General features: G+C 40.9%; 1 protein-coding gene across 2 annotated transcripts in view; it reads right to left on the reverse strand.

Annotated features, from left to right (window-relative positions):
- Positions 1 to 25231, reverse strand: part of enah (ENAH actin regulator) — a 106315-nt gene that overhangs the window by 75351 nt on the left and 5733 nt on the right. The window contains exon 1 of one of the 2 annotated variants that reach the window (XM_086061285.1): positions 1387 to 1533. The exons of the other annotated variant lie outside the window; for it this stretch is intronic. Coding sequence (XP_085917411.1) covers positions 1387 to 1400 — 14 coding nt within the window. The 5' untranslated portion in view covers positions 1401 to 1533. Of the gene's footprint in view, positions 1 to 1386; positions 1534 to 25231 lie in introns of those variants that run through there. 2 annotated transcript variants of the gene reach the window in all.

The raw sequence follows: 25231 nt of genomic DNA on the forward strand, positions 1-25231 counted from the left end.
ACACTCGATTAATGACTTGGAAAGCCTGTAGTGGGGAATATCAGTCTCAACGCAGCAGACACATCCACATCAAACTTTAGCAGTCATAAATGCAATAATAATAAGTGGTAGATAATGGATGGATGGAAATTTTATAATAATGCATACATTTGTGGAGACTGGTGTCAAGTTGCATTTTACAGTTTTAAAAATGTGCACAATTTCACAAGTTACTTCATGTTAAGGATAAGATAGCTCTTAATATGAAAAGAAAAATGTACTGAGCTGTCGCCAACGTCTTACAAATGCAATTAAACCATCTCGTGGCAGAAAAAAAGACCTCAACACAAATCAATATTACACTCAGTACAGTACAGTACATCTTTTTAATTTTAATTTAATTTTATTAATTATTATGAAATTACTGTATCAATGACTATAAAATGCTGCCATATTTCTATTAGTTTAACATTTTTGGGAACTTTTATGTTAACAAAAGTATGAAAAATATTTTATTGTACATTTAGAACAGATCTAAAATTTCTGATGAATCATGAGTTAACTATTGAAGTCATGTGATTAATTACTTTAAAAATGTAATCGCCTGACACCCCTATTTATAAGCCATTTCATAGGTCGTTTAGTTGTTCAATCTTTAGCACATCGTGAAGTGGACTTAAATGATTTTCATATAGTACATTGATGTAGAAAAAGCTTAAATACCTAATTGGATCGAAGTACACAAATACCAAATTAGACTCTAGTTTGCTAACAGATGCTGCAATTGCTTTATGTACGAAAGCTACACTCACAGAGAGCTGTATCGATGCCAGGAACATACCCTTCCACCATAACCTGAGGAAACGTGTCTGTAAAGAGCTTTTTAATGTGTTTTCTCTCCCTGCACAACTCCTTTAGGAAATTACAGCAACTTCAGAGGCAATGAAGGAGAAAAGAGTTCCTGTCACCACATGGTGTGATGAGTCCCATTGTGTACCAAGAAGAAGACGAAGAAGAAGCATCCTCTGATTAGACTTGGAAGAGTAGAGCAGTCACAGCTGTTCTATAAATATAAAGGCTCCCCACATCTGGTAAGACAGGGACTCCGAATAATGAATGAATAGATGATGGCACTTAAAGCTAATGTTAGTCACTTGTCTGAGAGGGAAAGCGGCCAAAGCATCGAACAAAAGTACAGTCGGATTGGCAGCCATGACACAGCAAGATTCTTATCTTCAATCATAAAGCAGCACTGTGAACTGTAAACCAGCTCTACGGGGTTAATACTGTATAAGGAAGTGCTTCATTTATAGAGGATTGCTGAATCCTTAATTTGACAATGTGACCTAGACTACCATTTGATCCTGACATCCAATAATAACTCCAACTGAGCAACCAGAAACTTACGAGTCACGAGTCATCTTGGCAACAACAATGGGTGGATCCAGCACCTCCTCCTACAAGAAAATTCTGTTGTTGGAAGTATTTGGTCAGATTGTTGAGGTCTCTACTTTCTCCACAGACTGCTTGGCAGGCTGGAGGACGGACTGGCTGAGTTCAGATGGGGGAAAGTGACCGGGGTTTAGACCAACGGAGACAGTGGGAGGGCACACACCCACCCACACTGCCAGCTGGAGCCTGCACCCACCCACACTCATCAACTCACTGGAGCCCGAGCTAAAAGTGGAGTGGCTGGGGGAGGGGGGAGAGTGGGGTACAACTGGTGTACTGCTGGGGGCTGTGAAATTCTTCTGTAGACTGTATCTCTCCTCTTCACCAAAAATAGATATTGTGACCTGCATGCATCATCAGCCAGGATTATCCGGGGGATTTGTAGGGAGCCACCAGTACATGGTCTGTTCATTCCATCCAGATGATAGCATCTTTTAGGAATGGAGAAAACAATTGATGATGCCATCAAGTTGTTAAGTGGTTTAGAACATTGATTTGTGAAGTTTGTTTTGCCTCAAACACTATATCAACTTATATGACGGTGTATTAGGGCCATATATATATATATATATATATATATAATTTTTTTCCAGAGACGGGGTAATATTTTGAGAAAAAACTCACAAATTTGCCACTTTATAAAGTGGCAAATTGGGCAGCACGGTGGCTGACAGGTTAGCGCGTCCACCTCCCAGTGCAGAGGACGTGAGATCGAGTCCAGACTTCGGCCTTGCTGGGTGGAGTTTGCAAGTTCTCCCCGTGCTTGCGTGGGTTTTCTCCGGGTACTTCGGTTTCCTCCCACATTCCAAAGACATGCATGGCAGGTTAATTGAACACTCCAAAATTGTCCATAGGTGTGATTGTGAGTGTGGATGGTTGTTCGTCTCTATGTGCCCTGCGATTGGCTGGCAACCAGTTCAGGGTGTAGCCCGCCTACTGCCCGAAGCCAGCTGGGATAGGTTCCAGCGACCCCCGCGACCTTTGTGAGGACAAGCGGTTAAGAAAATGGATGGATGTGGAAGAAAAAAGAAAAGAAAAAAACTCGAAACTTACGAAAAATAGACGTAGCGTAGCTATAGTCTAATGTTAGGATTCGTTGGTGGTCAATGGGACACTGTTTATAAAATGAAAAGGCAGGATCAAGACTCATTCTTAATTTAAACTTTACTCGTCATACACGGTAGCTAAAACAACAACACTTCCTGATCAGCTGACTAACACTAACCAATCAGAAGCTAGCATACGTTAGGTAAATGCAAGTGTATGGCGGTGAGCAGCAGATTCGACACATCAACTTAGCTACTTGTACAAAAAAATACCTAAATGTATGAATGTGTGAATAATAATGGAAACATAAATGTACAAGGACAACCTCAATGCTTGATCCTCAGGGTGTGGACCTTCGCAAAACGAGGCGTCACTCTTCATATGTTTAACATTATATGGTTAATCTCTGCTAATGAAATTACTATCTCCTTATTTGACAACTCGACCGAAAAGTATTGGCAGAAACATCTGAGTAGTACGCTACGTGAGTTCCTGAGTTTTTTTCTCCCAAATTTGCCACTTAATAAAGTGACAAATTTGCGAGTTTTTTTCTCTGAATATTGCCCCCGCCCTCTAAAAACATATATTTATATGTGGCCCTAATACACAGTCGTAAACTTAGAACAAGGTTTCCAACAATTTTTTGGGCTATTGAGTCAAGCAATCAAGTAAGTTATTGTACATTTGACAAGCTACACAAGACAGTTGTTATAGTCAAAATTGTGTGGCCTCATGGCCTTATAATGGACCTTAAGACATCCAACCTCACCATAAACCTTGGCTGTTGCTTTATAAGTCCCTTCAACAAATAAGCACACTTCAAATGTTTCTGTAACATTTTGTCATGTGAGATTTTCTTGTGGGAGACGGATTACATGCGCCGAATCTTATTCGTGGATGACAAACTTGTCATGTGCTATTACTTTGGCTAATGCTAAATGCTATCGTGATTGACAGTTATGCTACCTTGGTTGACAGTTCAACAGCGCTAAAAGTGCATACACTCACCATTATTCAAACTTTTTTGTTCGGTCCCAGCAGCTGGGAGCTGGCTGTGCCGTTTTACCTCGGCCGGTCCAGCATTGTAACAAAATATGCCACTAGAAAGCTCAAGCTTGCATTGGGACCAACACCAGCGACCACAGTATTTGGATAGTAGGATTACACTTCCCATGATTCTTAGATACAAAAGCAGAAACACGCCTGCTAGCGGTTAGATGCAGATAAGAACGAGAACGCAAACAGAATGTGGAAGTAAATAAGAAAGAATTTATAAGTCAACTTCCCTTTTAATGGGTTTATCGTATGAATCGCTATGACAATATTGACATGATTGACATACAGTCCTGCTCACTGTTATTGGCACCCCTTTATTTTTTGCATGATCTCTACAATATCTTCGGAAATAAATTAAATTTAATAAGTGTAATAAAACAAATTTATATCATCAGGACCTTTTAATTGGATGTTCAAAGTAATTCAACAAAGGAGATTGTTTTTCAACTTGTATAATGTAATTCCAAAGAAGAAATAGAAAACGCAACATGTGCAGCAATAATGGCATTCCTCTTTGATATTTGTTTGCACACCCTTAAGCAGTGATGACAGCTTCCAAACGCTTCTTGTAGCCATCTCCAAGCTTCTTGCACTTCTCCGCTGGTATTTTCCTCTACTCTTCCTTTCCAAATTGTTTAAGCTCTTGAAAGTTTGCAGGTTTCTTTTCCCAATGGCACATTTCAGCTCATATCAAAGATTTTCAATCGGATTGAGATCAGGAGTCATTGCTGGCCATTTTAAAACAGTATTTTTTCCTTTTTAACTATTCCTATGTGCTTTTAGTTGTGTGCTTTCGGTCTTTATCTTGCTGGAGGATCCATGAGCTTCTACTCCACCCAAGTTGTCTAACACTTGGTAGGACATGTCCTCCTACAATGTGTTGATAATTCTCTGATTTCATGATTCCTGTGATACGATCAAGTCCTCTAGTACCAGATGTAGCAAAGCAGCCCCACAGAATGATGGATCCCCCACCATGCTTAACTGTAGGGAGGGTGTTCTTTTCCTAAACAAACTGTTGGCGTGCATTGCCGAAAAACTCTATTTTTGTTTCATCAGTCCACAGAACATTCACAAAAGAATTGTGGTTTGTGCAGGTACTCCTTGGCAAACGTTAGCCATTCTTTTTTAATGTCTGTCTGAGGAATGGTCTTTGCCCATGAAGCCCTATTTTTGGTTCAGTGTGTGGCGTATGGTACTTCTTGAAACCATGATACCAGACTGCTCCAGATTGGCTTTCAGGTCTTTGGATGTTTAACGTGGTATTTTTTTCCACCATTCGCACCAACCGTTGAAGACTTCTGTCAACAATTTCTCTCCACGTCCATGGAGGTTCTTGACAGTTCCATGCTCGTCAAACTTCTTAATAACATTACGCACTGCTGAAACAGGGCTACCAAAGTATTTGGAGATGGCTATATACCCTTTGGAGGTCTTGTGTTTGCGAATTATAGCACTTCTGATGGCCTCAGACAGCTCCTTTGTTTACACGATTGTGACAAAGGAAAATGGGATAGCAGGTGGCTTTTTAAAACATCAAAGTAATCATTCAATGGTTAATTCATGTGAATTGGGCACATACCATTTTGAACAGGGAATTCTCATTTGTGATTTACCAAAGGTGAGTCACAATGTGTTTCCATACTGATTTACAGGAAAGGGTGCCAATGCCAGTGACAGAGCACATTTGAAGTTTTATATTTTTTTCGCCTATTGTTTATTGTTTTAAATATTTTTTTTAATAATTTGGTCTTTCAGATAAAACACAAGTTCTCTATTAAAAAAAATATATTTTAGTTGATTAATTTTTTCCAAAAGATATTTCACATTATCTACTTGACTGTCATGGGTGCCAATAATGGTGAGCAGGACTGTACACATGACAAATAATCGGGACGCCAGGACGAGACCAACGTAACATCGGGACAAAACAATAGGGTTAGCCAAATCCGCATGGACTTGGGACCCAAGTCTCAAAACCACAACTGACCCGTTTAATCCAGGACGTCTGTGGTCACCCTATTCAAAGGACTTTCACAAAGGACAAATCAATGGTTCCTCAATTTCCCCATGGAACCTCCTCAATGCTCAATGCTCGCTCTTTGATGCATACTCAAGAGAATTTAGATGCTCCTTAATATGGCATCATGAGGACAACTTCTTGGTTGTTTTGAAGCATTGAGTAGCCAGGAGCTAAGAATTTCGCATTTAAGAGAAATGAGAGCCAGTCAGTAGGCCAGTTCTTAAGCCTACACTCTCTACAACTTCATCATTTGAAGATTTTAATTTGTGACAGTCATTTTGATTTTGTCTAGATTTACTTCATGGCATTCTCCTGTATTGGATCATATCTACTCAAAGTCTAAAACTAACTTTGAAAATGTTCTTAAGTGATTTAATTTTGTAAAACAAGCAAGAACAATAGAAGAAGATAATGTGATAATGTGGGTTCTTGTGTCCACCTTATGGACAAAGATTGAATAAGGGACGGGACTAAGAGCAGCAAAAAAAACAGACCACTGCAGCAAAATAGAGAGTGTGGCGTACAATGCTGGCACATACAGTTAAAGTGTAACAATTTACTTAAATGTAAATCTAATACACTAATATGGTAAACTCTGCACTTGCAATGCCAAATGATCAGCTACTAGGAAATACTAGTCCGGCAAAATGTTGGCTCACAAGAAGAGCTCATGCATAGTACATTCAGGCATGTTGTTCATCAACTGGCACACTTCGCCAACACCTAGTGCCATGAACCCCATTCCAGTAAGAGAAGGAACTCCTGGGCCAATTAAGACCAGGAGGAACCAAAACTGCATTAAACAAATCATCCTGCTTGTTGACAATGTCATTCATCCAGGTCATTTCTTTTTTAGGGCATTGAATCGATCGCAACTGGACTGCTCTGTTTTTCTTAGATGATAAGTCACCTCTCATCCGAGAGGGCTTCATCAGGTCATGCAACAAAGCTTGGTTGGAATACTGAGTTGGTGTGGAAAACCAAACTACTTATGCTCCAAGTTTGAGGCACGTCCAACTACTATGAATGGTATCATTCTTTTGGGATGCAAAAACAGCTATTGTTGATACCTTGCAAAGAGGCCTTTGTCGGTCAACAAGTTACTGTCCCTCATTAATAATTCATCCAGTTGTTTCAAGGTAGTGTGTTTTTGTTTGCTGGAGGCAAAATCATTGTCTCTTAGGACTGTATGAAAGGACAGCATTGTATGTGGGGGGGTAGGTGGTGCCGTAAGCCACCTTGCCCTGAATGGCTTCTCTTACTACTTTTTCAAACCAGCTGTCTTCTCTAAATATGTAAATTTTTGTCCTCTAAAGTGTGCTGCTTTTCTCTATGAGGTTCATGTAGACAGCTGAGTCTTGACCTGAAGAGTTAGCGCGTCAGTGTTGTGCCATGAGCCTAGTCAGTGGTTGTTTGTTTTTCCCAAAATAATGCATTCCTCACTGCACTTGACTGCATACAAGATTGCTTTTTTGAGTATGCGGTGTACTAGCCTTTGTCTCAGGGTGTTACCAGGTTTGTGTACCGGTATGTTATGTTGGTGGAAAATACTTGAGTTTCTCAGACAGATTTGATACATATGGAATGACAAGACTGTTGTTGCGCATCACTCTTTTCCATTTCATCCATCTTGCTCTTTTCATAAAGGACCAGCTGAGATAACCACAGGTTTTGAGGGCCTCCCTCACGTGCCTATACTCTTTCTCTTTGGCCTATGGAATGGTTGGCACATTATCAGCTCTGAATTGTAGGGTTATGATAACACCCAGTTTCCGCTCCAGTGGGTGGTGTGAGTCAAATAGTAAGAATTGGTCTATATTCCCACACGGAGGCCCCTGTCATCTCCATTGTGAATCTCACAGTCCAAAAGACAACTTATGGTCTTTGTCATCAACACGTGTGAACTTGATGTTGTTGTCCACTGAGTTAATATGCTCAGTGAAGGCCTTGCACTTCTTAGCTTTTGGTTTTAACCCATGTGTCAGCCACATTTTTGTACCAATGACTTGGCGTTGTTCCCTTAAATGAGCACAGAGCACATATTTTCATGTCCTCCATGTGCAGGGTTGCTATAATGGGGGGTATCAAGGAGCTTAATCACTGAAAAATAATTAAACGAGGCGATTAAAAAAATGAAAGCAAACAAGACCCCCGGAACCGATGGTTTTCCGGTAGAGTGGTATCGGATCAGTAAAAAAAAAAAAAAAAGCTGACGTCTGTAAAATGTTGTTGGTGTGGTGTATTGTCTACCAAAGCTAAGGTGTTGGCCACATACTTAGCATGTTAAATGTATGAACTCTCCGACATATTACTAATGCCTACAATTTGCTGATGGAGGTTGGCGCCATATAAAATCTCACATTGGATAGGGCCAGCTCTGCTCATTATTCTGATAAAAGTTTACCTTGGTTTCCTCCATCCAAACAATCTAATTCCAAAATATGTTTTTTTTTAGGTGTTGTCTGGCTCTGACCTGGAGCTGATGGTCTGGTCTTATCTCTTTCCTGTTCTTGAATATTACCAGTGATTTGCATCATGTTATTAACCATGTGTAGTTCCATTCATGAGGTAACTGCAAAAAGCAACTAGATTTTTTGGGAAGCTAATGAACGGAATATTCTTCAATGGCTGAACGAGTGGCTTGATCACAAGCCAATCAAGATTACTTTTTACTAACTGACGATAAAAGTGAAAGCAGAAAAATCAGTTCATGAGGCGGAAATGAAAGGTGGCTGCGGTAAAAGCCTAACAAACATCTCCTGGAAGGAAACTCAAAAATACATTTGTAAAGCCCATGAGCACCAGACGTAAAGCACGCATTGACTGCAAATGCTTTTGATCCTACTATTAAAAGATTTCCATTATGTCAAATGACCAATCTACATAAAATGCCTATAATTCCTAATGGTAAACGCATGACCTCTACAATTAAAAAGTCTACACTTTAATCATATGTTAAATGTTTTATCTTTTTCTGTATTTAAATTTAATTTTCTAATAATTTATTTCCTAAATCAAATGTGGGGAAAGCAAAAAGCACAATTTAAAATAGGCTTGGACGGTATTACGGTAATACGGTATCCTGCAGTGCCTAAAAATAGCAATGGTGTCACTTTCAATACCATCATTAAAAAAAAAAGCTGTAAAAAAAAGCTGCAGCGCATAAGGATCTAATTTGATATTAATTATAATGTAATGAGGAGACGGTAAAATATTGTCAAAATTTGAATGCCGCCCAACCCTAATTTACAATTTTGAGAACTGCGATGAAAGGAAGAAAAGATACTGTTAGTATATTGCACATTTGTTTTGTAAACAAACTGTCTTCATTTGAAAATGGGATTACGTAAACAGCCCCTAGCACATGCCCTAGTTCAACAAAAGCCACATAATTCACTTGTTATATTTTTTAATGTTTCCAGAACCCCAGATTTTTAATTAGATGGGAAAGTGACAGTAAGTTCCTGATCCGTGATGGGGGGGATGTTCAGCAGCCTGTGGCATGATTGTAATTCCAATATTCGGCATACTCATGTCAACTTGATAAAGCTGGCAGGCTATTACAGCAGCAGTAGTGTACAATGATTGGTTTCTTCCCTCTTATCTCAAAAGAGAAAATATCTTTAACCTTGTGGCTCAAAATTAAGGTCAGCCCAGACTAAAGACATTTCTGAACACAGTTTTGTGAAGCTTACAGGTTGATTGAGGAGGACAGGGGCATGCTTATGCTGTCTCACTAGGGAATCTAATAAAGCACCCCCGCACCTGTTGACAAGTGTCTTACAGCGTTCAAATTACTCTAAAGAAGAGAGGGGAGCAATTTGTAAAATGTTTAGATTTTTATATGCTGCCTCTGCTTCCCCTACATACACTTTGAGCTGAGCCTGTGGAAATGGAATCTTTGAGGGGGCCGTTAGGGAATATACAGGTGTCTTATTTAGACTTCCAAGGAGCACTCGCTGAATTTTCAATTGCTATATAGTTTGCAAAACAAATTACAGACACAAGATGTCAGGCCGTAAGATAAAATCTAAGAAAGTATTAGCTGTATGAAAGGAATGCCAAACACATTTTCATTCTAGGCCACACGTTTCAATCATGTGGGTTTGCAAAAGGAAGTTATGTGATATTTACATCATAATCTTTCAAAAGACGCCACCTTAAGGTCTGTTTTGTGGTGCTTGATGTAGGGCTGTCACAAACTAATCTTTATACAACCTAGTGATTATTCCATTGGTGGCTCGAGTAATCACCTTGAGTTACACTAATGTTCTGTAAGAGCTTGTAGGAATATTCTTCAGTAATCACGGTCACACCAATGAAACATCCATCCAAGGAGCACAACAGTTTGTCATGAAAACAAATGGCAACCAGGGTCTCAATTTGGCATCTGACTACCAGAATGTTTTTGTTTAAGTGGTTGAACAAAAATGGGAAACTTCTTGGTCACACAAAATAACCTAACCATTAACTCCACATTACAAATGAGATGGGAGTATGAACTTGGCAGAGTATCTAATTCAGGCTTTCCCTTCTTGATGAAAGCAGACAATTGTACACATGGGTGCAGTTGCTATCCTGGATTGTTTTTAAGGTTCTCTACCGCTAGTTCTACACAAGGCAATACAAAGCGTCTGACTGATCAAGTTTAGCATCCTTGTCCCATGTCTACAGCCTATGTTTCTCCATGTGGGACAAGCAGCGAATCTTTTCCTTATTCTATTCTTTTAAAATATTAAGTTAGTTGCATGAGATTTAGAAGAAAGAATTTCCATCTGTAGTCTATCTATCGTCAAATATAACATATAAACTCTTTTCTTTCTTCCTATTCTTGTTTTCTTTTTTACTTCAATTTATATTTTAGACTTGTAATGTGTTTTCTTTGCGTTTATGTATTCAATAAAGAGCCAAATCAAATCAATCAAATAAAATGTCCCCCTTCGCTACTGAGAGAATACTGTAATGTTTCATCCAAAAGGAACTTGCATAATTAGTGTTTAATTTTTTTTTATTTGTCTTCATCTTGATAATTTTTAGGTTTCAACATTTTGTTTTGTACCATAATAAATATAATAGAATAAACGATCGTCCTAATCGTGATTTCCATTATTACCCAAATATACGTGATTAATATTTTCTTCATAATCAAGCAGCCCTAACTTTAACTGGATAAATGTTAGCTGAGGCACTGTGCTTTCATTTTAATGCTTTGCATTTAACTACATTCTTTTAAAAGTGGTAATATAACTAGATAATTTCAATGGTGTTTACTTGGCAACTAAATATTTGTGTTATTTTTTTATTCTATTAATGTTTTTTTTGTTTATTGTGTGGTGTCATGAATAAATGTAAATAAAGAGAAAAATCCTTGAGAAAAAAAAGGGCAGTAATCCCAGATAGATGGATGGCCAGCAATGTTTTGAATTAACACCACTTGTGCACTAATTTGCACATTAAATAAATAATAATGCCTGATTTCTACCCTTCAAAATTCCAATTACAATTGGAAACCCTATAATTAACTGAAGACAACATATATATTTTTTAATTATTATTTATTTTACCAGATTCCAGTAAGTCAGTGAGACCCGTTGTCCGTGTATGTATGGTGAGTCGCTGCAACATTTGGTAATACATCAACTATAGCCAGAGGCATCAAAGTGTATTCAAAGATGAATCTGACTTTTGCAATCTACTCCATAAATCACATCTCTACCTCCATTTTATTAAAACTATCTGTGGGGGGACGGCTTGCTGCCAAAGAGACACAAGAAAAGCCACCATGCAGCATGCAACAACACCAGTAATGGTACAAAAGAACATTGGGCTGTTTACACATTACGGATATATACTGTAACTGCATTTAGCTGGTAAGCATACAGTACTCTATGTCAGTGTCATTCCTTGTTTAAAGAAGAAAAGGCAGTCTCTCAGGATTTAAAAACAGGCTTAAAACTTTAGTCTGTGATAATCCTTTATTAAGATTTCATGGGCCTACAGTAATTGCCAGGGATGAACAATGCACCAAGCCCATCTCTCTTCCTCCATCTCTACCGGTTCACATTCATAAATTTGGGACTGACAAGTATAGTCGACTAAGTCTCAACTACATCGCCAAACAAAATCATCTGCAATTAATTTAATAGTCAACGTTGTCTTTTTCTTCTTCTTTTTTTTACTCAAACAAGGTTTGTCTCTCGAAACTGCCTCATCTCCTGCTGCTACTGTTGGCCATCTGCCTGTCTGTGACGCACATAGGCAGCAGTGATAAATACAATCCAGGTCATACTTACTACATACTACTGTTAGCAACATAGTTTAAAAGTTACCTAGTTCACCAAAAATACTTAAACATGTTGGGGCTGATGCCTGATTCAATTTCTGACATTGGGACAGTCGTGTCTGGAAGCTAGCATTAGCAGCTTGTGAGTGTTTAATGTAACGTTGTAACACGAGGTCATGTTTGGTACACTAACATATTATAACGTTACTATAGATTTATAGGCAACTTCGTTGTAAGTTGCAAATATAAATAAATTAATATCATTTTTGTCTATAAAATTGTTCTAGGTACACCTCTGCTCTTTGCACACTCTGACAAGGAGAGTGACACCTATTGTAGAGCATGTGCAATTACACTTTTTTCTAGTATGGCCAAAATTTCCCTGGGGTCACACGTGCCCCTCTAGCATCACACTCGGTCCCCTATTTGATAACGACTGCTTTAACAGCAACACATAACAATTCAACACCACAATCCAGGTCATTACAATACACTACGGTGCAAAAAAATATGTTCCTCCTAATCTGTAAGTTTTTTGTTGTTGTTTTCTTTTCAGATGCATGCCTCATTTAGATTTTGTAGATCAATTTATTAATTTTATGCTTACTAGTTAAGCAAAACAAAAGGTTTGTGATGACTTAAGGTTAAAAAAAAATGTATATACTACTGTTGATGATTTTTTAGCACAGTGCCTTTTCTTATTTCTACTATCTTCGATGTCAGCATCCAACTATTGAAAATTATACAGTAGATATAGAATAACCATGTAGGCTTAACAGATCAACTTTAGTTTTTATTTAACAGATAATAAACACTCAATTGGTTTTCTTCTTTTATATAATCAACCGTTTTTCTTTCTTAAATTCACTTTGTGAATAGCAGTAAACTGTAGTTTATTGTCTACAAGCACTTTCAGTGGGGTAATTTCAAATACATAAATTTAGCTTAAATTTAGCATTACTTATGTTAAAAAGGCAGTTTTGTGTTTCAATATATTCGAATGAGGTGCAAAATGTGAATTTTGTCTCGCAAAGTGCAAAGCGAATCTGCTTATTTGCAGCCTGTTTATGTATAATGATTAATGAATTTTATATAATTTATTGTAATGCAGTTTCATTTATTGCTTGCGCTTGTTAAAAAAAAGACATGAGTTAAAGGGAAAGAGGTGAAAAAATGTACAATTAGATTAGATGTCAAAATCATTCAGTCCGTTCCGTTCCGTTCCGTCTTCAATTCCGCTTATCCGGGGTCGGGTCGCGGGGGCAGCAGCTTTAGCAGGGAAGCCCAGACTTCCCTCTCCCTAGCCACTTCAGCCAGCTCCTCCGATGGGATCCCAAGGCGTTCCCAGGCCAGCCGTGAGACGTAGTCTCTCCAGCGTGTCCTGGGTCGTCCCCGGGGCCTCCTGCCGGTAGGACATGCCCGGAACACCTCCCCAGGGAGGCGCCCAGGAGGCATCCGAACCAGATGCCCCAGCCACCTCAACTGGTTCCTCTCAACGTGGAGGAGTAGCGGCTCGACGCTGAGTCCCTCCCGAATGACCGAGCTTCTCACCCTATCTCTAAGGGAGAGCCCGGCTACCCTGCGGAGGAAACTCATTTCGGCCACTTGTATCCAGGATCTCGTTCTTTTGGTCACGACCCACAGCTCGTGACCATAGGTGAGGACAGGAACGTAGATCGACCGGTAAATCGAGAGCTTTGCCTTTCGGCTCAGCTCCTTCTTCACCACAACGGACCGATACAGCGTCTGCATCACTGCAGACGCTGCACCGATCCGTCTGTCGATCTCCCGCTCTAACCTACCCTCACTCGTGAACAAGACCCCAAGATACTTGAACTCCTCCACTTGGGGCAGGACCTCATCCCCGACCCGCAGAGAGCACTCCACCCTTTTCCGACTGAGGACCATAGTCTCGGATTTGGAGGTGCTGATCCTCATCCCAACCGCTTCACACTCGGCTGCAAACCGCTCCAGTGAGAGCTGGAGATCACGGCTTGAAGAAGCCAGCAGCACCACATCATCTGCAAAAAGCAGAGATGCAATGTTGAGGCCACCAAACCGGACCCCCTCGACACTCCGGCTGCGCCTAGAAATTCTGTCCATAAAAATTACGAACAGAATCGGTGACAAAGGGCAACCTTGACGGAGTCCGACCCTCACAGGAAACAAATTCGACTTACTGCCGGCAATGCGGACCAAACTCTGACATCGGTCGTACAGGGACCGAATAGCCCGTATCAGGGGGCCCGGTACCCCATACTCCCGAAGCACCCCCCCACAGGACTCCCCGAGGGACACGGTCAAACGCCTTCTCCAAGTCCACAAAACACATGTGGACTGGTTGGGCGAACTCCCACGCACCCTCAAGGATCCTGCTGAGGGTGTAGAGCTGGTCCACTGTTCCACGGCCGGGACGAAAACCACACTGCTCCTCCTGAATCCGAGATTCAACTTCCCGACGGATCCTCCTCTGCAGCACCCCCGAATAGACCTTACCTGGGAGGCTGAGGAGTGTGATCCCTCTAAAGTTGGAACACACCCTCCGGTCCCCCTTCTTAAAAAGAGGAACCACCACCCCGGTCTGCCAATCCAGAGGCACTGTCCCTGATGTCCACGCGATGTTGTAGAGACGTGTCAACCACGACAGCCCCACTACATCCAGAGCCTTTAGGAACTCCGGGCGAACCTCATCCACCCCCGAGGCCCTGCCACCGAGAAGCTTTCCAACCACTTCAGTGACTTTGACCCCAGAGATAGGGGGGCCCACCTCAGAGTCCCCAGACCCTGCTTCCTCAAAGGAAGGCGTGTTGGTGGAATTGAGGAGGTCTTCGAAGTATTCTCCCCACCGATTCACGACGTCCCAAGTCGAGGTCAACAGCACCCCATCTCCACTATACACAGTGTTAATGGCGCACTGCTTTCCCCTCCTGAGACGCCGGATGGTGGACCAGAATTTCCTCGAAGCCGTCCGGAAGTCGTTCTCCATGGCCTCACCGAACTCCTCCCATGTCCGAGTTTTTGCCTCAGCGACCACCGAAGCCGCATTCCGCTTGGCCAGCCGGTACCTGTCAGCAGCCTCCGGAGTCCCACAGGCCAAAAAGGCCCAATAGGACTCCTTCTTCAGCTTGACGGCATCCCTTACCGCTGGTGTCCACCAGCGGGTTCGAGGATTGCCGCCCCGACAGGCACCAACCACCTTACGGCCACAGCTCCGATCGGCCGCTTCAACAATGGAAGCACGGAACACCTCTCACCGTGGGCAACTCCAGAGTGGAAGAGGGTCCAGCCCCTCTCGAGAGGATTGGTACCAGAACCCAAGCCGTGTGTGGAGGTGAGTCCGACTATATCTAGTCGGAACTTCTCAGCCTCGCACATCAGCTCGGGCTCCTTCCCTGTCAGAGAGGTGACATTCCATGTCCCCAGAACTAGCTTCAGTAGCCGAGGGTCGGACCGCCAAGGCCCCCGCCTTTGGCTGCCACCCAGCTCACTGCGCACCCGACCCCTTTGGCCCCTTCCACCGGTGGTGAGCCCATGGGAGGGGGGACCCACGTTGCCTTTTCGGGCTGTGCCCGGCCGGGCCCCATGGGTGTAGGCCCGGCCACCAGACGCTCGTCTTCGAGCCCCACCTCCAGGCCTAGCTCCAGAGGGGGGCCCCGGTGACCCGCGTCCGGGCAAGGGAAACGAAAATCCAAAGTTTGTATTCATCATTGGGGTCCTTCGAGCCATGCTTTGTCTGGTCCCTCACCTAGGACCTGTTTGCCATGGGTGGCCCTACCAGGGGCATGAAGCCCCGGACAACATAGCTCCCAGGTTCATTGGGACACGCAAACCCCTCCACCACGATAAGGTGATGACTCACGGAGGAGAAATCATTCAGTCCTTGTGTGTAATAGTGTGAATTCTTAGTAATGTAATTGTGTCTACGTATATAGGAAATAAGCCATAAAATAGTCATACTATTGGTGACTATTTTTTTCTAAATAATTTAACCAATAAAATTAAAATAGTGTTATAATGGAAACTGTGATTTTGTGAGGATTCTACCCGATGCCAGCGATATGTTGTGCCTTGAGATGGCTGTCTTTAGATAATAACTGCCATTGATGATAACAAAATAAAAACAAACCAAGTTTCAATTAGACACTAATTTTCAAGCTCAAACAAAATGTACACAATTTTAAAATGACTTTTCAGTTGCAAGCATCTGGAGTGGTGTTGTGGATTTATTTCCTACTTGAACACCAGCAAGTTTAATAGAGAATGGAGAGTCGACTGATAAGGAACTCGTCATGCATCAATCTCAACAGCCAGCTGCAGTTAGAGAATTTAAAGAGCAATTAAACGGCTAAAACCTGCTTGTGTATTCTAGAGGGGAAGAGCGACAGCAGCTGAATAGAACAAGCTACACTTTATCTCCCCAAGTCCTGAATGACTCAGACGCATTAAATCTCTGTAATTTGATGGGAATACTAATGTAAAAAGAAAAAAAGAAATGGGGACAGAACACAAAGAAACATGGGATGGAGAGTATAAAGCTGAGGGGAAGGAAACAAGAGCGTGAGATAAGATGTTCAGCCTGAGTGAAGTTCTCTTTATCTTCAGCTGATAAAAGCAGACTTGGCAAACTCAAAAGAACAGACATTGCTTGCTTCAGGTCGCTAACACTAAAACACATACAGAGGTTACCAGCCTGACATTTAGAGAATTATATTGTATGATTGTCTTACACTGAAAACAATATCCATACATTATCGTATATGGAAAAAAGAATACTTTGATGTGTCTCTTAATCAATTAACAACGATTACACTTAAATTCCACCAACACTGAAAACTTGTGTCCACAATACTAAAAGAGAACCACAATACCTTGCCGTCAGAAACAAAAATATACATGACAGTTTTCTATTCCCAGATAGGGAACATTTCTCCAAGAAAATAAGCTAGGTGTCCTTTCTTCAAGCTGTTCATTAGTCACTGCTGTGAAATGTGTACATATGTGACATGAATGAAAGCCCGAAGACAACACTACCTAAAGCTGTGTGATCAGAAATCGGGGCAGATCATGTGATTTTTCAGCTGATCAGTATTGGCTACATTTTCGGAATTGCTTAAGTCAAGAAAAAATTATTTTGTTTACTTGATTTGAACCTCTGCTGACTGACAGCCAAATAAAAAGTTAACATATTAGGATACCTTTATTTGACTTTTTTTAAATTTAGATATGAAAGACAATTTGGATGGGCTTTTTTTTTTTTTTACTTCATAATGCAAACAAATGTCTTTGCAACCTTTTACAAACCCCAACACCCCAAATTTGCTATATTCGCAAACATTCACTGCTCAGTGAAATACACTGTAAATTCTGTAAATTTGAGTGTGACCAAATAAAATAGTTTTAGGCGGTGGGCCGAGGTGACGTATCTGCTTTAGTTTTTGAGATCAATGATCCCTGGTGAGGGAAGACCTGGATCGTTTATGTTTTGAGGTTTATTTTTTTCTGAATCAGATTTTGTTTGTTGCCACTCGTAATTATTGCACATTTTCCCCAAATCAGTTGTAAATTTAAACATTAAACGTGCAGGCAACGCTGCAGACTACTATGTCAGTTGAACCAATAGCACGCAACGCTACAAATCACATGATGTTATTCAGCCAATCTCAGACGTCGATATGCAACAGCTGTTGGTCACAACAACAGCTGAGCTGTGCGTGGTCACGCTACACGACGAAACATTACAAAAAATATGTGCGTACGGCGCAGCTTCTACATTTGCAGGCGAGTATACATATTTTTGGAAAACACTAGTGATGCTATTTTTATGTTGTATAAAGTTTGGCGATGTAAATGCCAAGTAAACGCGTAAACTGTTAGCATGTATGTTAGCGTATGTGTTGTTTACAAGTCTTGCTCAAGCACTTGTGAAGCTCGAGACCTGAAGCTATATTTCTTTATCGCTGAATATTCATCTCGAATTACTATTACGTTATTGATCACACATGGCGTGGGAGGGAAAGCAAAAAACAAAAGTTGGTGGAAGTTATGTGGGTTTCAGTGGCAGATGGCCAGCCATGCAGCTTCAGTGATGGGCTTGATAAGCCACGCACTCACGGTGACAAGTTGACGTTACGGTTTTGTTTATTAAGGGTATTTTATTGATCTTATAACAAACTTTGTTTTTAAGGTTATGCAAAGCCTCTTCTGCTACTTGTACCAATTGGTCTGTCCACAGAAACACCGAATTTATACAGCAGTCCATTTCTGTGTTGTTAGCTAGAAAACAGTTTCAACAAATGTGGGCGTGTAATTGTGTAGGAATTATTTTTTTTCTTGTTTGTTCAAGCGGAAAAAAACACACTTTGGAGATCAAATGTGGGAAGTCGGTCATATTTATTATGTGCAAAGTTTGCAATGACATTTAGACAATAATGTTAGAGAAGCCTTCAATTTTAAGAAGGCATGACTTTTCAAAATAAGTGATAATTCGGACTTTTCCCAGTCAAGTTTAAAGATGAACTTTAACGACTTTAATCTTTCTGAAAGTGACTGATGTACAAAAGTGTTATTTTAGCAATAAATGTGTCGATGTGTGTAGTATTATTTAGATATAAGGTCTAAACTACGACAGCGCTTAAACATTACACGTTGTCAAGGCGCTATCTAAACCCAGAAAAACAAACCAAGAGGGCGCATTTTGAAGCGTGCTATTGGACAATAACCACAACTACGTCATGTATGACGGACCCCGAGCATAGCTGCTTGCTCAGTTCGCCGGAGCCGGTAACCCACAAAAAGTTACCAATCAATACAAAATGTGCAAGAGATAAGAATGCCAACAATTTTGGTTGGGATCGTTCAAATGCACGAAATCAGCCCTCGGCCCACCACCTATTTTAGAGTAGGCTAATATTTACACTCGGAAGAGAGTAAAATAAAGAATTGGGGGGGGGGGGGAAGTCACTCAAGAGTTGAGGAACAAAATCCCGACCTTCAGCTTGGGAGACGGCCACACTACCACCTGAGCTATGCCCCTTCTACTGTTTGCTTACCTCCACGATGTTTTTGGTCTCAAAACTATAGTTTTTGCATTTGGAGTTAAGAAGATTCCAGTTGAAACGAGCGATATCTAACACACAGCAGGAGCTGCGTGCCTCATGGAGTAGATCAGCGGTCTCTCAAGCTGAAGGTTGTGAGTTTGTTCCTCAACCCTGAGTGACTTTTATTTTTTCCAATTCTTTATTTTACTCTCTTCCAAATGTAAATATTACTCTAAAACCAAGTCTATTTGGTCACACTCTAAATAAAGTCAAATTTGCTCTACAGAATTTACTGTGTAACTACTTCAGTGAAGGGCAAAACTGTTACTAGCTAGGAACAAATGGTTTATGGGTATGTACGAAGAGACTGACAGAGACTACAGAAGGTAGTTTGTGAGTCTCGACCTGAGTAAAAACAACAGGCAGAGACAGCTGCTGGGGACAAGAGCAGACAGATGGACAAACAGAGCAGCCACCTGTTTTAGTGCTCACATATACACGTGCCAAACCCTGATTCATTTAAATGGCACCGACAAGAACACATCACAGTAACCTTCCAAATTGACACCTCAAGAAGATTTGGTAAAAAAAAAATTTTTTTTAAAGGCAATCGTGTTATGTCGAACACATGATTTTGCTTTTAAAGGAAAACCTTCCACATAGATGAGCGCATAATTATCCAAAAAGTCATTCTACATAGTTCACAAAACAAATCATGGAACTGTAATTCAAGCACTGGATTCAGACAGGCTTAGGCAGGCAAGTTGTGTTTAAACAAAATAAACCAATAAATAAAAAAGGCAACATGCTTTTCATTTGTTGGCAGTCATTCCTGGATTGAGGGGACGGCAGTGAATGCAGGAGGAAGCTGAGAGCATCTAGTTTGGACTGGATTATCACACAGCTCCCTCTAAAACATACACCAACACACAAAGCCTGGCTGGCAGGGTTTGGGCATTAGGATGTAGAAGGCATTACAGGCTGCCATGCGAGCCTCTTCCAGGCAATGACATCTGCTGTCCGAGGTTACATGTGCGGCTACAGCACTCACTCACTCTATAGCAAAAACACAGGCGAAAGCTAAATAATACTGCCTTCAAGTCAACCTGCATTTAAAGTCTTCTGTCAAATGTTTACGGCAGTTAAAAAGAACCCCGACTGTAATGACAAGTTTGCTCTATATTATTCATTTGGTTGTTACTAAGATAACTATGAGATTAATTTTTCAAAAATCATTTCCAGTTTAATCCATTTTGTAGAAACTTTATTTGGACGTACGCCGCCATTGTTATTTACGTGGCAACGCATTCAGTGAGTGCGTAGTGACGTCAAATAGCGGCTGGCTTTCTGCCGAGCAACGTGAAACGCCTATCAAGACAGCAAGGTAAGTCTCGTAGCTTTCCTAAAGGGATGATCAAAACTCTTGAACGCGTCTGGTGAATGACAAGAGCACACGTGGGGGAAGGTGACTCTCTCGATCGCATGTTGTTTCTTTAGGGACGCTACGAGGCTTACCTTGCTTTCTTTATAGGCGTTTCACATTGCTCAGCAGAGAGCGAGCCGCCATTCTACGTCACTACACACTGAGTGCGTTGCGACGTAAATAACAATGGCGGCGTACGTCCCCAAAAAGTTTCTACAAAATTCATTAAACTGGAAATGGTTTTTGAAAACTGAATCTCATAGTTATGTTGGCAACAACCAAATAAATAATATAGAGCAAACTTGTCATTACAGTCGGGGTTCCTTTTGAGATAAAACGTCAGGAGGAGGAAAAAAAAGGAGTTGTGTAAAGTAATTAGAGATGGGGTGAGTCCATTTGAAAAACTAACAACTAACAAACACCCAACTGTGTGTACACCTTCTCAAGTGTCAAAGTGTGGTAACCTGGCAGTTCACGGGTTCACAGCTGCTGCTCAAAAGCTGCTCATAGACAGAGAGAAAGCATTGTGCTGCAGACCTCTAAAAGTTTCATTAGGGTCTCATTTTCTTCTTGTTCGTAGAAGAAGTTAGAGTCGAAGAAAAAACTGAAGAAAGGATAGTGAGATACGATCAATGATCGGTACGGTAAAGTAAAGCATATCCTGAGTGTCTTTTCCTCCAAGGAGGCGGTAAAGCGCGTTATAATCTGCTGGCCAACTGGCAAACAAATCAAAGATAAACCAGTTTTCACAAGTAAATGTATGATCTTCCTCCTCCTCCATCTCCTTCCATAAATCTGCAATGAAAAGCCAAATCTATGCAGAAAATTCAAGTCAACCCGTAGCTGCCGTGAGCTGGGTGCAAAATGCTCCCTTAGCCAACCAAAATGAATTATTCAGTACACACACACACACACAGTGCTTGTCGACACTGCAACAGGGCAGTGGCGCATGTCTTGTTTGGACTAAAATCAATTAGAAAATGATTTTCTGAGATACCAACAGACTTGAATTAACGAGAGAATTAGAAGGATTGTTGATACACGTCTGAACATTCATCACTTTTGCATACACCTTGACTTTTTTTCGGGGTACATTATTCTCGCATGTCAACTGAACTCAACATTCTATACAGTTGTGCTTGAAAGTTTACACACTCTAGGGCAGGTCTAGCAAACATACGGCCCGCGGGCCGGATGAGGCCCGTAAAGAGATAATTGTGTAAAGTAAAAAAAAAAAAGGAATGTTGGACCAATTAATCAGCCGGCCACAATCAAAACATACAAATTAGTCATTTCATAAGCAATCCTCAGATGAGCGATGCAACTTGTACATGGAATTGCCCCGGATGTCATCATTTTACACACATCCAAAAGTTTCTGTTTGTTTAAAAACGATTAAAAATAACATCATACATAAACATAAACATGTTAAATACGACACAAATTACTGTGAACATAAACACATATGACAAGGATTAACATCCGTATAACTTCATCAACTGCGCCACATAATGCATTCTGGGAACAATAGATATGCAAAACAGGTAGATACAACACATCTGGAACTCACGCAAATTGTTGCCCCGTTCCACTTGCATTTGTGTTGAGCCCCGTAATTTAGGATAGGCCCAAAAACATTGAAATTCTGCAAATTGACACAGATTGTTTAAAAGTTATATACCATGATTTTGCCGATCCGGCCCTCTTGGTAATTATATTTTCCTCCATGTGGCCCCTGAGCTAATATGAGTTTGACACCCCTGCTCTAGCTTAGCTTTTGTACATTTTCAGTTGTGTTCAAAGATTTACATACCTGAAGGGTAACATTGACATCTGAAAGAAGGGCTGACGGGTAGAAGCCATGGCTTATTGTTTACTCGCTGTTCTTACGCTGTCCGAGCAAAGGAGATCAAATACAAAAATACCCATGCTAACTTAGTGCTAGCAAGCAGCTAGTACAGCGCAAATGGATGGATTTAAAATTGGTCCCAAAGAAAACCCTGGGTTCTGTTGTTGATCAGTGTACAGTGAGGGATGCTGGAGATTAAAGTTATTTTAAACGAAAACGGACAACCTTTCCGTAGGTTGACGCGTTAACGTGTCGGTGTACATTCCCGATATGGGGTGAAACACAGTTCAGTAAACATCAAATAATTAAACTGTTATCCAAGTTAAGGTAGTGTTTTGCTGAACATTTTACAGTGGCTACAATAATAATAATGTTGTTTATTTATTTGTTTGAAAAGGCCACGGGCCTTTGTTATTTGCAGCCAAAAACAAAAGTGACTCTCCTGTTTATGTTTATTTGTGCTTTCGAGCTAGATAGTATATTTCTTTGCAGTCTGCAAAAAAAAAAGGGAAAAAAAGGAAAACATTTTGAAAACATTTTGAAAACGGGAACATTTATATTAGACATGTTTTATATTACAAATTTTTGCAAAAATCTCGTCTCATCTCGTTCTTGTGGACTAAATCTCGAGACATCTCATCTCATGGGATATGAGTCTCTTTACTGGTTCATGTATGCAGTTTGCTGGATGAATGTTCGAAGCATGAAAAGAAAATCCCTTCAATGTTATGACAGACAGACAGACAAATTAGCAGTTGTCCTCAATGTCTCCAGGATCAATACAGCCAGCACAGGTTTCTTAAGCTGGTCAGGTCATGATGTTTTGGGTTTACATCACTGCTTTGGGCAAGTAAAATCCATACAGATGCAAAGGTCTGTATTGGTTTTGAGCAAACAGGATGTGTAATATATCTAATGTGTACTGGTGAGTTTGTTGCAACAATATTCCTTTCTATAGCAGCAGTCTTAGTTTGTCTTGCTCCTAACTATTTCTATTAGAAAATGCTTATCTGCATGGAAAGTCATATCAGGACAGCCAAGTTATTTAATCATGTTTTCATATCATGCTAGCTGATGAGAGCATTAAAAATACAGTATGTTAAGGTGTCAATGTTTACAACCTGACAGCCACTAATTCTGTCTCTCACTCCATGGAGAAGGCAAGCCTCTGCGACTTTTATGTTTCCAAGTTACCCCAGGCTTCGTCTAGACACCCAACTGCAAGTTCACAGCATTCCGTCCTCTCATTTTCACTATGTGATGTCAGTGGCAGGAACTTACTAAAGCCGCAGGATGGCGAGGAGACTATCTTGCAGGTTAAACAAACAACCATTCTGTCAACCGCACATACATTGTAGGAAATATTTAGAGCTTTGTAAACATCTGTTTCTATCAGTGCTGCAGTCACACTGATGCTATTGTTACCACATGGCCGATGGTTTGACAACGACAAAACAAAAACACTAATTATTCCTGATAATAACTACTTTACAGAGTGTGTCATCACTTGGAGTTAGCTGAAGAACAGATTCTTGTCGCACGGATTAGGTCTTAATAGGGGCTAGGATGCTTGTGAGTGTGAAAAGTAAAAGACAACAACACTTTCGGAAGTCAAGTAAATCTGACCATGCAACAAATGAGTCCTAACCGACAGCATGCAGCATGCCACTCGGACAAATCTCCCTCAGCAGTTTTTACTATTTTAAGAAAGTACAAGACCATATGACACATTGCCATATTAATAGGAAAACCTTAACTTTATAACAGAAAGGTTTCACCTAAAACAGGGAGGGGCAAGTCCAATACTCGAAGGCCACTATCCTGCATGTTTTAGATGTTCCCCTCCTCAAACACACCTGACTCCAATGATGACATTATAAGCAAGCTCTGCAGAAGCTGGATCACGATCCTGATCATTGGAGGAGGTGTTGGAGGAGATAAATATCAAACACAGGATGGTGGCCCTCGAGGACCGGATTTGGACACCTTTGTTTTAGATGTTTCCCTTCCTCCACGACACCTGATTCCAATGATCACAAGATCAGCAAGCTCTGCAGAAGCCTGATAATGATCCTGATCATCTTAAACAGGTGTGTTAGAGGAGGGGAATATCTAAAACATACAGGATAGTGGCCCTCGAGGACCGGATTTTTGGACACCTCTGTTTTATATGTTTCCCTCCTTGAACACACCTGATTCCAATGATCACATCATCAGCTAACTCTGCAGAAGCCTGATCATGATCCTGATCATTTGAAGCAGGTGTGTTGGAAGAGGTAAATATCAAACACAGGATGGTGACCCTCGAGGACCTGATTTGGACACCTTTGTTATAGATGTTCCCTTATTCCAACACACCCGATTCCAATTATCACATCAGCCAGCTCTGCAGAAGCCTGATAATGACCCTGATCATCTTAATCAGGTGTGTTCAAGGAAGGAAATATCTAATACAAGCAGGATAGTGGCCCTCGAGGAACAGCTTTTGACACCTCAGTTTTTTATGTTTTCTTCCTCCAACACACCTGATTCCAATGATCACAACATCAGCAAGGTCTGCAGAAGCTTAATAATGACCCTGATCATTTTAATCAGATGTGTTCAAGGAGGGAAATATCTAAAACATGCAGGCTAGTGGCCCTCGAGGACCATATTTTTTGGACACCTCTGTTTTAGATGTTTCCTTCCTCCAACACACCTGATTACAGTGATCACAACGTCAACAAGCTCTGCAGAAGCCTGATCACGATCCTGACCATTTAAATCAGGTGTTTTGGAGGAGGTAAATATCAAACATGCAGGATAGTAGCCCTCGAGGACAGGATTTAGACACCTCCGTTTTAGATGTATCCTTCCTCCAACAGACCTGATTCCAGTGATCACAACATCAACAAGCTCTGCAGAAGCCTGATAATGATCCTGGTGATCTTAATCAAGTGTGTTAGAGGAGGGAAATATCTAAAACATGCAGGATAGTGGCCCTCGAGGACAGGATTTGGACACCTGTTTGAGATGTTTCCCTCCTCCAACAACCTGATAGATAGCAGAATTAGGACAAGTCTCTCTGCATTCAGCGGCCAAA

The sequence above is a fragment of the Leptonotus elevatus genome, chromosome 18 (genome assembly GCF_054856555.1).
Source record: "Leptonotus elevatus isolate MCC_2025b chromosome 18, RoL_Lele_1.0, whole genome shotgun sequence".
NCBI classification, from domain to species: Eukaryota; Metazoa; Chordata; class Actinopteri; order Syngnathiformes; family Syngnathidae; genus Leptonotus; species Leptonotus elevatus.